The sequence below is a fragment of the Phytophthora infestans genome, genomic scaffold (assembly GCF_000142945.1).
Source record: "Phytophthora infestans T30-4 supercont1.110 genomic scaffold, whole genome shotgun sequence".
Classification (NCBI taxonomy): domain Eukaryota; phylum Oomycota; class Peronosporomycetes; order Peronosporales; family Peronosporaceae; genus Phytophthora; species Phytophthora infestans.
In genome coordinates, this window is record NW_003303649.1 from 165,813 (window position 1) to 179,513 (window position 13,701).

A 13,701-nucleotide genomic window follows, 5' to 3' on the forward strand; every position below is an offset into this window, starting at 1 on the left:
TATCAGGGAAAAAAGTTGTTGATGGATTAGCCGCTACAACAAGACAATCAAATGTGACAATAAAATGTGATGAATGCAAAATTGACAATATGGACGGCAGTATCGTGAAACTTCGCCTCTGTCGGCTGCCTCTGTTGGTAATTTATTTCCACAAATAAGGGCGCTGATCAGTGCTAATGGTGCAGAAGCACGTTAAGGGTGCTCTAAGGCTGTTGTGTTGTCGTCTTCTTAGGGTGCCTTAACGCCATTCGTACTTGTGTCACAGATGTTGGCTCTATTTATGTCCCGGTGCTTCGAAGTTCGGTGCTCCGTAGTTTTTCCCGCTGGAGAGCTTCCTCGTCCGACTTGAGACCAGCAGGTCCAGGACGCGCGTCCTGGACCTGCAGGAGAGCATGGTGGCCCTGAAGTAATGCGTCGTGACTCAACGAGTGAAGAGCATTGCGAGTAAGTAGACGGAGGATTATTGACGTGAATAGGTCAAACTTGGTGCGGTGTGACGCGTGCACGACCGCGCTCGGGCGTGCTAATGAAGGATCTGGAACGGCAACATTCCGTAACATAGGGTTTATTATTTGATGTAGGCTCGGGAGCTCGTTGGTGCGGGTCGGTGAAAAATCGAGTAGAACCACATTTAAGAATATCTGTCTTTCCTTTTACGGGCTTAAAAACTTCCTATACTGTTGTCCCGGCCAAAAAGGCTCGGACGGAAAATAAAAAATCAGGTGGCCCAAATAAATTTGATAATATCTCGTCTTCCTGATGAGAGCTTAAGACGTGCTTACCCTCCTTTGTTAGATGCCTGTCTTAAGAAACTGCTCAGGCATGCAGCGCGTTTTACATGAGAGCGGTATAGTCTAAATTGAGCACGTAATTTATTATCTCGATAGCGAAAAGATGTAAGGTATAAGTCCTTACATACTTGACCTATCATAACTTAAGCTCAACGCAAATTTAAGTCCTCATCTTTCTCCAGTATGCTAAGTGGAATGCTAGCTTCCTGTAGCGCCAGGTTTGAGCCAATACGGGCGTCTGTGAGGAAAGCTATAGGGCGAGTCCATCGTCTATCGGTGACCACCGTGCTGTTGCTGTTACATATCAAAAATATCATTGCAGTAGTCGTACTGCAATGTATAAGATATTGCAGGTATGAATCAATTTGATTATCTTAGATCGAGCTGAACGACTGACTGATCTATGCTATATTAAAGGAATTGTAACACCAGCTGTATCATGTTAACCATGATGGTAAAAAACACGATTGTCGTCATTTATTGAAATTTATCCAAAATGATTGGGAATCTCCGGCTGCTATCCTGCTTAAGCCAATCATAGAGACAGAAACGCTGTACGTGGCAGGCTATTAACTGCAAAGAATTCTGCAACAAATAGTGGCAGTTCGAATTTGCAAAATTCGACGTCAGATTCGGACTCAGCACCTTTTTTTATCCTATATATCTAAATGTCGATATAGGTTTTAGAACGGCAAAACACCTTAATTATAGCGCAAAGTCCGTCCGAGGTTTGGTGGCCGGGACAATATCGAGCTACACAGAAGCAGCCTCATACCAAATTCGACGGCGGGTTCGAGCGCGGTGCTCCGACTGATATGGTTGCCGTCGTGTTATTCTCAATCGCCCGGAAGTCTTCCAAAATACGCAGGAGGTCCTGCTGCACTTGCGAACTGCTAGGTCTGTATTTAGGCTTGTAGCTGGTGCACGCGTTCACGAGTTTTATGATGCTCTTCGGGCACGCCGACGACAGCGTGGGCGACAGCGCTCCCCTCGCAATTAGCTGTAGGATGTCCGTCTCGGGCACAGCTGACCGGTTGGCCTGCATCAGATCCGAAAACGGAAGCTCGTGCGAATCCATCTCTGCAATTAGGATTCCAAACGAGTACACATCGCTGGCGTCCGGGTACGAAGCGCTAGTCTCGCGCCCTAGTAGCGCTTCAGGTGATATCCATCGACCAGAGCCCACCGCACTGTACGACATGAGCTCCTGCTCACTAAGGCCATCGGCTCGACTGTCCATACCAAAATCGCTCAGTTTGGCTCGCAGTGACTGGTCCAACAGCACGTTCCGGGAGTTGCAGTTGCCGTGTACCAGACGTGGGTGCATGGAGTGAAGGTAAAGCAACGCTCTGCTTACGTCCAGCAACATTTGAGCTTTAAGTACCGTCCATTTTCCACTTTGCTTGTTCGCAGTGCGATGAAGCCATTGTCGGAGGTCGCCTTGAGCCATGTACTCTGTAATGGCGACCAGGTTCGTTTCGCGCGACCAGGCCACGCCGATGAAAGCCACGACTTGTGGATGTGAGAATACAGCTTGACGCTTTAACTCGCTTTTGAGTTTATCGCTCGCGCCTCCTCCACCGTTTCCACTTGCAGAAGAGCGCAGTCCTTGGTCTTCCTTCGGAGTCAAAAACTTTGCCACCACTAAAGTATCTGTAGCGCCTCCCCCTGGAGACACTGCCACCGCTGCTCCTTTTGCACGAGCTAAAGAAGCCAGCCAAATCTCGCGAGGGTTCATAGCACTCGTCACGCTTTGCTTGCGTAGCGTCTGGCGCTTTTCAGAAGTCAGCAGGTTGAGGCACTTGACCATTTTCAGACGCTGAAAGTCCAACCGCCAGGGGTGCAGCTCCTCATCCACCCAAAATCCAACGTTGTTGCTGAAGAATGGCTGTTTGTCCTGCTTTCGATGTACCCGAGGCGATGGGCTCGCTGGTGGAGAAGTGGTCGACTCGTTGGCCGTGGGTCGATCCCGTTCACTGTCGTTTGTCGTGCCGACGTTGGCGCTCTTGCTCTCTTTGGGACTTCGGTTGTAGGTCCGCATGTAGTAGATGTAGAGGGCCACCTTGTACAAAAAGTAGACGAACGGCAAGCCCATACTGAGCAGGACGAGTGTCGGCGTGTGGCCGTCATCGGACGACGAGCTGCGACTGGAAGCATCCATGTCATCGCTGTTGTCTTCTGCTAGTTTAGCGTCAGATCCAGAGTCTGCTGACGTCTGCAGTTGTCGAGCAACAGCACTGTCGTCGGGGACAACGCACACCTGACTGCCAGTAAACCTCTCTACGCGCCCACCTCGTACATCCTGACACTCAATCGTCTGCGCTTCGTCTATCTCCGTCTGAATTGTTGATTTCTCCGCCAAGCGGGAGCTGAGAAGCTTGAATTGCTGCTCACTGAGCTCCATTAGCGTTTGCCTCTCACCAGTTACAGTGTTGTTTGAGAATACGAGCGTCTCAAGTCTCGGTAGCGACAGCAGCCATGCCACAGCCATCCTATTTAGCACGCAGTCCACCAAGTGTGCCTGTGTAAGCGATCCCGGCAACACCGGCAGCGAGGTGTTGGATAGGTCCAGGCCAATAAATAGCAGCGCGGCCAGGCGCTCGCCCGTCCAGCGGCTGGCAGCGTCAAACGTAACGCGCGTCATGTTCCCGTGCAGTACCAGCTTCCGCACCAGCGGCGGAAGGGCCACATCATCGAAGTGGTAGCTCGCGCCCTCCAGCGCTACGCGCCACTCGTCCCCAGCTGCGGTTTGGGTCAGTGCGACGCACTTGCCGTCCTGAGGTGATACGAGGCACGGCGTGGCGTCCCGTGCGCCGCTAGTGGACCATTCGTCAGCGTTGTTAGAAGAAGTACAGGGAGAGAGGAGAGCCGCTATGGCGAGTAGACCCGCCCGCCTCCGCCGCCTCCGCTGCATGGTGGTGATGGAGACGCAGGTTACTTATGGCAAGCTAGGCCTGGCCCAGGGCCTGACGAAGCTGAGGACCAGTTCAGATGCCAAACATATGGCGGCCATGAGAGCAGCGACTAGCGCTTTCTTTGTCATGCAGAAGTAAGTTGGTCTATCTCACATTATCGTCCCACTTAATATCGAATATCATCCTTGTATTCATTTATACAGATCTTGTCTATGCTGACTGGACTATAAGTTCTACGAAGCTATCACATTTGGAGTTAGAGCAATACAGTAGCAGACGACAACACACGACACCTGCTGGACATTTTCGTCTCGATGGAGCACATAGCCTTCGGTGCAGTGTGACGTAGGTACACTGTAGTTACATGTAAATTAATCACCGATAGTATCGACGCTCACTACTTCGGCACTGGAAACAATTTTATTAACTTGATTGTGTATACAGTTACAAACTAATCACGTTCGGGCCGGACGGCACGTGACGCGAATTTGCCGTGCTGGATTCCAGCCTGGAATGCCAGGGCATAGGGAGCTCGTCGCTACGTCCTAAAACTTGAGTGACACCAGGGTCTGGTGACCACGGTGATTGTGCCTTCTTCAAAGATTGGTCCACCGTGCAAATGAAGCGACCCGCTCAACGAGCGCTTCTGTGCTTCCAGCTGGGAGAGGAAATGTGTCCTATTTATCCTTTTACATGAATTAATTTCTACAGGGACGGCGCGAATTGCTAACTTCAGCAATGCAAAGACGCCGAGTTTTCAGTGTAAGCTCACTAAAGAAACTCAGTCTGTACGTCATTGACTCGCCAGCAGCCACCCAATCAAACCCACACTTGTCCATATTATCGTTATTGGTGCGCAGCTTTCGCGCTGTACGTGGGCAGAACGTGCAATGAGACTGAGAGAGTTGAGCACGAGCTTAAAGCCCCAGCGGTTCTGCCTCGACTTCTTCCTCGCTCTTGACTTCGCCCTTGGCAGCAAGTTGCGGCGGCTTGTGGTCGTCACACTGGGCAACCCACTTGCTCTTCACGGGCATTATGTGGCAGTTAATGCGCATGACCTTGAGTCCCTTGGTGACCTCCAAGTCTACCTGCGTCCAATTGTTGCGTTGGTCAGGCATCGTGCAGATGTGACCCACCTTTGGCTGACCACAGCGACCACACTTGTACAGCTTCCGGTTTGCGTCATCTAGGATCACCTTTTTTAGGGCCGATGAGGAGGCAGACGAGCTCGCGCTGCGTCGCGGCGGTGACCGGTGCGGGTTCAGATCAACCATGCTTGCCTCTTCTGGAACCGAAAGAAAGCCCAAATTCATCTGGGACATATCCATGGACAGACCGGACGAGCGATTGGCACCACGCCTTCGAGCGGCTGCACGCGGTGGCAGATTGCTACCAAGGGATGACCGACGCGCATGCAGGGAGTGCACAGTACCACTTGCAACTTGAGGTGGTACCTGGAACTGAAATTGCTGCATGTTCGGCTGTGGTGGTGCAGGGAAGTTCGTAGGGTCCTGGAAGCTGGCAAACGGATTGGGATATCCTTGGTTCGGGTTCATGTTCTGCTGTTGTTGCACCTGTTGTTGTGCATGTATTTGTTGCATAGGCGGCTGCTCCTTGTTCTGCTGCGCCAACACGCGAAACTGGTCCAAGTTGTGCAGCAAGTCGACAGGGTTCGAGTGATGCCTCGAGTGATGATTCACTGGACGTTTACGCTTCATCTTAAGCTCGTTCACTCCTTCCTGGATACGTTGAGTGCGGTAGGCCACGGGCGACGCCTCACTGCCCGGGACACTATTGCCACTCGTCGTTGCCGCATTCATGACAGGCATCTGCTGTTGCTGTTCTGAGTTGAGCTCCGACCACGACAGTTCCTTCAAGAACTCGTCCATCTCTTGGAATGATTCTCCCTGCGGTGTTGCCGTGCCCCCAAACTGCATGGAATTGACATGCGGCGCCATTTGGACCGGATTAATGGGCATGATGTTGTGATGCTGAGGAAATCCCATGCCGTTTTCCCCCATGACAGGGGGCGTGATGACGCTGGGTGCCATATTGACCATGCCAAAGCCTTGCAGCACGTCTGGGTTCGAGCGCACTCGTTTGTGCTTGTGCTGCGGCGCCATACGGTAGTTTTGCCCCACAGCCGTCGACCCGTTCGGGTTGAAGGAGAAGCTGAGCGGCGTGAGCAGGTCCTCGCCTTCGGACTTCGGCGCCATCATGTTAGTGGGCGATGAGCCGGGCACGTCACTATCCAGCAGCATTTGGTCGTTCGGCGCAGCGAAGCCGACTGCATGGGGTGCTCCATTGGTGCCGATACTGCTGCCTCCATCGTTCATGGAGGTGTCCGCGGACGTGTCTCCACTTCCCTCAAGACAGTTGTAGTCGAGCGGCAAGCCGTCGAACAAGTCCAGCGTCTGTGTGTCTGCCATGGAGGCCGCGGTAGGGAGAATGCAATAGGGAGGAAGAGGGCTCCGCTTCTCTTCTTGACTTCGGTGTGCTTGATTTGACGAGAAGCCTGCCCAAATTTATTGTCTCCGGTTATCCCGATTTCTTTCCATCTATTTGTGACTCCCTCAGAAAGGCATTTGTCCGGATACAAGATAATTTCAACCTCATCGTGGGTTTGCACTGGCCAAAATAGCTAACCCCATGCCCTAATGTACCAGATATGGCTTCAGTTTGGAGCCACGGACCGTGGCTTCGTTGCCACGGTCCACGGCAAGCACATGTACACGTCCTGCTACCGACAGTTTCCTTTATAATTCCTTTATACATTCCTATTCAGAGAATTTTTTTTGGCGACCTGCAGCGCTACAGCGCATGGGTGTGTGGAAACGCCATGCTCGGTGTGCCGCCGAAGCTTGAGCCACCAATTTCGTACGTCACGGCCTCCGGTGGCTGCTGCTCCACGGGCTGGTAAAAACTTGGATCCATTGTACCAGCGCGTGCAGGATCTTGCAACAACGCCTGCAAAATGCACGCGATATCGGCTGTCAGCAACCAATGTCAACCTCAAGGTGTCCGTAGGACGGTAGCTCGCCCTTGCTCGCTTCATCTGCCAGCAGTAGACGCTATACGCGGCATTGGGCCTTCTTAGAAAAGAAACTCACTCACCTGCAGACTCAGCGGGCTCAGTTGTGCGGCATCCTGTCGTGGGTACGGGTCCCACATACCCTGCCCGTTGGCGCCAGGTTGCTGCGGCTGCTGAGCTTGCTGCTGGTTATCGGCTATCCGGGACATCCCGTCTTGGTCGATCTCACCGTTTGCGGGGGCTGCAGAGGGCGGGAGCCAGGTCTCACTGCCATTCTGTTGCTGCTGCTGGCCAGACTGGTGTGCAGGAGACGCGCCTTGACTCGCAACGCCAGTGGACGTCTGTCGTTCGAAATACCGCGGATCGTAGCCACTGTTGGCAGCGTACTCCTGACTCTCATATTGCTGCGGTGGGACATAAGATTGCTGGGCATAGGCAGCAGCGGCGTACAAATTCGGGTCGGCAGCAGGCGAGTGGCCCATGAGCATAGCGCGGTTTTGCTGGTACGGTTCTGCCTTCAGATCCTCCGTAAGCATGGCAACGTGGCTAATGTGCTGGCCCTGCTGCATCTGCTGCTGCATCATCTTCTCGTGAAGACGCATCTGTTGCATTTGTTGCTGCTGGTCGAGTTGCTGTACTGCCTCGGCGTTATGCGCCTGCAGATGTTGCTGCTGCTGCAAAAGTTGCATCTGTCGCTGCCGCATCAGCGCCGAGTTGTTGTAGCCCATCGCCGCCTGCTGTGCTGCGGCAGCCTGTGCTTGCTGCTGATTCTTCTTGTGCTGAGCGTGCGATGCTGCAGCCTTGCTTGGGTTCTGCTTGAGCGACTTCCAACGAATTTTCACAGAGTCTTCGGTACGCCCCTTCAGAAGTTGTGCGATCTGCGACCACTTGTTACCGAGCCGTGCTTGTGCCGTAAGGATCACAGAATCTTCCTCTTCCGTATACGGGCCCTTATTAATGGCCGGGTCTAAGTGGTTTTTCCATCTTTCACGACACTGCTTGGGTGTACGGCCAGGTATACGCTCAGCAATTTGACCCCAGTTGTTGCAGCCCTGTGTTACCAAATACTCGAGCACTTGATCCTCTTCAAACGACCAGTGGCCCTTCACTAGACCCGGCTTGAGCACTTTTCGCCAACGCTGCAGGCATTGGGCGTGGTTGCGACCTGGTACCAACTCGGCAATAGCCTTCCAGTTCTTTTCACCGTGGATACGCACACTCTCACGAAGCGCCGCATCCTGACTCTTCGTCCAGCGCTTGGTCGTCGGAGCGTCGGGGTCTTCAACAGTTTCAATGTCTCCGTTGGAGTTCTCAGTGTTGTCAGTGTGGACTGCAACAGGCGTGTCTGCATCGGGACGTGTGCGCTGCGCGGGCTTCTGTTCGCCTTCAACAAGCGCACGGCTACTCTCAGGACGGTCGCGCTTCGACATCGAGAAGTCGTCGTCCTGTGTTGCAGTTGTTGCGCTCTTGCTAAATCCCGGGATGAAACCTTTTTTGTTAATTTCCAGTTCGCGTAAGTTCATCTCCGAGTCGCCAATATGCGAGTGGCTGAGTAGACGCCCCACTTGAGAAATATCTTCCTTGGAGATTACTACAGACGAGGAAGACAGCGAGCGGCCAACGACGACGCCATCCGCATTTGGCATACCAGCCAAAAGCTGTGACGTCAGTTTCTGACCATCATTTTCTTTGCTTTTAATCAAGAAGAAGAACAACATTCAGTGAGCACGAGAAGTTAACTAAAGGCATGTGAGTGTGAGTTGAAACGTACCCATCAGGGCCAACGACAGCATTAAACGAATGAAATTTGTTGGCTCCACCATTGAGCATTTTGACGCGACTGGCAGCTGCAGGTAAAAAAAAGAAGCCAAGGTCAGAGAAGCAATAAAACATGGAAAGAAATGCTGCCAGGTAGCCAGGCGAGCGCACCGTTTAGCGCCTGCTTGCGCTTAAGGTGAGACTCCATGTTCTGCTCTTCCTGCGCCTGTACTTCGGCCAGCTTAGCCTGCTGAACGATAAACTTCTTGCGCAAGTTTAGGATAAACTTTTTTTTGCCCTCGATGGTAGACTCGGCCATGGCTTTAATCACGCGAAACTGCTTCTCGTCGCGTAGGCGATCAACATAGCGACAAAGCTCAGCACTCTCACTCGGAGATAGACCACTGAGCGCCATAAGGAAGAGCCGTGACGCCTCAGCGGGTAGTGATTGTAGTAGCTGCGCCAGTAGATCGCCGAAGTTGTCAGCACTCGCCGATTCGGTGGGTGGGGCTGGCTCCGGTTGATTGTCGGATGCCGTGTCCGCCATAGTGCTGCGTATACTAGAAGCGTGTGTGTGTGGGCAGAGCGAGATAGAGCGCTGTCAGGCGCTGCGGAGGAGACGCGGGTGCGTGCGCGGTCGAATATTGACTTTTGCCACTGGTCGTGCTCCCCCTTTTCACCAAGTCCCCCCTTTCCCTCTGTAGAAAGCCGCTGGCATACGATATCCCTCCTATAATAGCTAAAATCAATTTTGCCAGAGCTTACCTCTTTGCATTTTTGTATCATTTCAGAAACGGATGACCTGTTAGTACCGATTGCTTGTCAAAGTTGGTGTCACTGGACTCTTCTCCTTCTTCTTAGTCTAAAGCAAGCACTTTGTCAACCAAGCACAGTGATGCCGCTGGACGCTATCTGCGCCGCGTGTGGGCCAACGGTGCTCGCCGTTTTACCGACCCAAAGATTTCCACCACGTGACTTCTTTGCCCATCCCACCATCCTACCACTCTGCGCCTTCCTACAGATTAAACTGTCCTAACCGATATCTTATAAACCCGATATACTCCTATATCTGATATCAATACATAGTTTTAGCAAAATGTACCGAGTTAAACTGATACCTGTTGAATATTATAACTGATCTTCACTTCTGCAGATCTGATAGCCTTCAGCTTGCCTGAAAGAAGCTGGTTATCGATGTCTGAGTAGTTTTAGCTTCTTGTTCACTGCGGAGTTGATCCCGTACGCGTAGCTGTAGCTTTCGGAGATCTCTCAGCAGTTTTGCATCAAGGTCCGGGTGCTCTGGAAGCATGAAAATGACACTCGGTATTGCATCCACTTTCTCTTGTGTGGTCTGCTCTGGCGTGTCACATTGAACGGATGCATTATCGGCATCATCGTCAGGTTCATTCCCCGTTGTATCAACGAACGGCAAATCAGTCGAGTCACTTAGCAGCTCTTCTCTCGTTAGGGACTTCATTGTAGTATCGTCCTCAGCAGGATTGCAAATGAAATCGTCGTGTCGAGAGCGCCAGGTTGACGTCATCCCAGGCACGATCTTAGTGTGTCTAAAGCAGTTTAACACAAGATCACCGGCCTCGGCACGACCCAGCTCGCGCCAGCACGATTTCACCTACCGCATTGCCAATAACTGGTCTACGTCGTAGATATCATGACTAAGACCTTCTTCTTCTTCTTTGTCAAGCGCCTGTTGTAGCTGTCTGTTTCGATACCGTCGCTTCAATGTCGCAATGATACCTGCATCAAGCGGCTAGATCCATGTGACGAGGCCCTGGGAGCGCCTTCGTCATTATGTCAGCCAGCATCACAGAAGGCTCGCAACACTCGAGCTTGACTTCACCACGTTTGACTTCATCGCGGATGTGGTGGTACTTAGTGTCGATGTGCTTAATGCGACCGTAGCTCACAGGGTTCTTTGTTATCTTGATGCACGACTGGTTGTCTTGTTGGGCCTTGGGGTTGGGCCCAGTCTCATTGGCAGCCGCTACGATTTCGCACAGCAGGCGATAAATCCGTTTGCCTTCTTGAATTGCCAGACTGAGCGCGATGTATTCCGCATCACTCGTAGACAGCGGGACACTTAACGGCTTCTTGCTGCCCAGCTCGCTGGCGCACCCTTCAGCATGAACGTGTAGCCGGAAGTCGACTTGCGGGCCGCAAGGTCACCAGTCCAGTCCGCGTTAGAGTATCCGGAAAGTCGATGATGTCATCCGGCTTGTAGCAGATTACATGCGTCTTGGTGCCTTGCAGGTATCGAAAGATGCGCTTGCCCGCAACCCAGTGTTCTTTTTTGGGGATTCCACATATAGCACGACACATAGCCCACCGTTATACGCAATGTCCGGACGCGTCTCGGTCATCAGGTGCAGTAGTGCACCAACAGCTTCGCGAAACGGATCTTGCACCTTGGTCGCCGCGTCGCTTGGAGCTAGTCGAGAGCTCATATCCACCGGACATACCACAGTCTTGCATCCGTCCATACCAAAGCACTTCATGATGCCATCCATATAACGCCGTTGGCTCATCGTCACGCTACCGTCCGGGCCGTCTACCAATTCGATTCCAATGACGAGCGCGCCCTTGCTGCTGTCTGTCATTTTAAAGCGTGTCTTGGGGTCGCCCTTCGTGCGTGGGCTTAGCTCGGGTGAACTTCCGGTGACCAGGACATCGTCGACGTGGACCAGTATGAGTACACAGTGGTCATCAACAACTTTGATGTTGAGACACAGGTCAAAGGTCGAAGCTTGAAAGCCAATAGAGCTTACGAACTCGTCGAAGGTCTCATTCCACACGCGCGAAGCTTGTTTGAGACCGTAAAATAGCATTCACCAATTCCTGGCAGTCGAAGTCACCGTCGAGCTGTTCTAGCGGCTAGCCAAAGTACTTGACCAAAGCGATCACCATGCGCAACGTCAGCGAGAACGTCGCAGTGTAGTCGATGCCGTACGTTTGCTTGAAGCCCTTGGATAGGAGGCGTGCCTTGTACTTCTCGGTCGATCCGTCCGCTTTGCGCTCGATCTTGAACACCCACTTGGTACCAATGGCACGTTCTCCGTTCGGAAATTTTAGCAGCACGGAACACTCCTCGAAGTCGCATCGACTTCAGCTCAGCACAAATTGCCTTGCGTCAGTGCCCTTGGTCGGGGCCGTTCACCGCCTAATAGAAAGTCGCCGGTTCCGATAAGTCCACCGCAGCTTCGACTGCGTTGGCACTTGCACGCCAAAACACGGGGGGGGTCAATTCTTCATCTTGATCTCCAGCTTTTTGTCTCCATTCTCGTCTGCTCGACGTGAGGACGAATTGGTCGGCGCACTTGCTTCTTCCAGTCCGGGTCGATGACGCATAGTTCGCGGTCGTGTGGCAGATTCATCTTCGTCACTCGGGCGGCTCTTGCGCTTCCCCGCCTGCCTGTGCTCTGGCTGACGCGAACCGTCATTGTCGATGTCGAGAGAGTCGAAGCCCAGGACGTCAACATCTTCATCGGTAACTGGCGCTGAAAGTACAAATGTCGATTCATCGAAGTTGACATCGCGACTGATAACTACCTGCCCCGCTTCGATGTCATAAAGTCGATATGCCCTGATTACTTCTTCGTAGCCCAGGAACAATCCGGCGCGAGCCTTCGGATCCCACTTGAGACGTTTCTCCTTCGGAGTTAAGATGTGAGCTCGACAGCCGAAGACGCGCATGTGCTTCACACTTGGCGCGGACTTGCTTACAATATCGAACGGAGTCTTCCATCGATCTTAGGTGACGGCAAGCGATTCTTCAAGTAGATGGCCGTCATCGCCACCTAACATCAGACGCATTTTCCTGACTTGGTATGATGCAGCATGCTGCGGCCGATCGTGACAATGGTGCGGATGCCCCGCTCTGTCGTGCCGTTAGTCTGGTGCGCGTACGGAGCCGTGGTTTGTTGCTCACGTCTGGGATTACCGCCTTACCTTCTTCAAGATCTTTGGCGTGCAGATCCCCACCTTCAGGGTAACATACCTGTTCATCCTCAGTCTTTGTCGGATCCACCAGTGGATCCAGGCACCGCGATTTCCCCCTCTTCAGTCAACCCTTCTGTTTTCATTGAAACGGTTATTCTGGTACCTGGGGGGGGGCTTCTGGACCGACTTGGTCTTCTGGTATGCATACACACGACGGCTCCCGTTCAAGCGGTGTCGACACTCTCGACCGGGATCCAGGCATTCTGTCCAATGGAAAGCGCGGATCCAGTTTTGGATTAGCAGGATCCTACGGGCCGGTATCAATCACCTGCGATCCCCCATCCACCGACCCCTGGTTACCTGGGGACCGGCTCTGGGTATCTCCCGCTGTCTCAGATCCAGCCTCCACCACTTGGATCCCAATCCGACGATATCTCAGTAAGATCATCCGCGGGGTTGGATATGAAGGTCGGTCAACCAAAGGCCATTCGGCTCCGCAGGGGGCTTACACATCCTAGAGATGCTCTGTCTCGGGTAGTCGCTTCATACGCACAGATTATGTTATTCTCTATAGCGACGAGATCCAACTGACACATCCCCAGGTCGCCTAGGGATACCTTCCTTTCCCACCTATCGTCCAATTTCCTCACAGTGATCTAGTAATAATCTCTTGTCGCTGACATTCGTAATCTGGAGGTACTGCGATCGACCCGGTCCTTGGATCACGGTAGGCACCCACTGCTCGCCCCAAGTGACCCACGGTTTCTCCAGTTCCACCCATTTTATCCGATCCGGCATTTCCCAGGTTTCCCCAGCCTCGATCCAGGTCGTTTTGTCTGCCCTTATGATTCTCATCCTCGCCCCGAACAGCGGTCTTCGCCCACTGAGCTGGATCCATATTCATCTAGGAAGCACAGTGTCCCATCTGCCAGATCCAACCTTACCTTGGCTGGTACCATGAAATCCATTCCAAGAATAGCATCCTGCCACGCGAGATCTCCGACCCAAATATCGAACCAAAACACTAAACAACCCGCCAACGTGATCTTGATCCGCGTTCTTCCATTCGTACGGTACACGCCTTCACCAATCCCAACACAATCTATGATCCGACCCCCATCCACTTGGCACCCAACCTTACGAGCAAAGGCGGTATCTAGTACAGACACCTCGGCACAACTATCCAGGAGCAGAATCGGTTTTTCATTGTTGACCTTGCCTCCTACCTTGGCTTGTCGGAACCGTTTTCCTG

At 52.6% G+C, this 13,701-nt stretch overlaps 3 protein-coding genes across 3 annotated transcripts; all 3 read right to left on the minus strand.

Moving 5' to 3' along the window:
• Nucleotides 1–1,560: 1,560 nt before the first annotated feature.
• On the minus strand, nucleotides 1,561–3,724 carry PITG_19849 (protein kinase; the record flags this gene model as incomplete). Its single annotated transcript, XM_002896014.1, has 1 exon — nucleotides 1,561–3,724. One exon carries the CDS (start codon nucleotides 3,703–3,705, stop codon nucleotides 1,561–1,563), a length of 2,145 nt encoding a protein of 714 aa, XP_002896060.1.
• Nucleotides 3,725–4,623: 899 nt separating this feature from the next.
• Nucleotides 4,624–6,201, minus strand: PITG_19850 (uncharacterized protein; the record flags this gene model as incomplete). Its single annotated transcript, XM_002896015.1, has 1 exon — nucleotides 4,624–6,201. One exon carries the CDS (start codon nucleotides 6,133–6,135, stop codon nucleotides 4,624–4,626), a length of 1,512 nt encoding a protein of 503 aa, XP_002896061.1.
• Nucleotides 6,202–6,517: 316 nt separating this feature from the next.
• Nucleotides 6,518–9,042, minus strand: PITG_19851 (myb-like DNA-binding protein, putative; the record flags this gene model as incomplete). Its single annotated transcript, XM_002896016.1, has 4 exons — nucleotides 6,518–6,673; nucleotides 6,821–8,429; nucleotides 8,509–8,584; nucleotides 8,667–9,042. The coding sequence occupies 4 exons, from the start codon at nucleotides 9,040–9,042 to the stop codon at nucleotides 6,518–6,520; spliced, it is 2,217 nt and encodes a 738-aa protein (XP_002896062.1).
• Nucleotides 9,043–13,701: the final 4,659 nt, after the last annotated feature.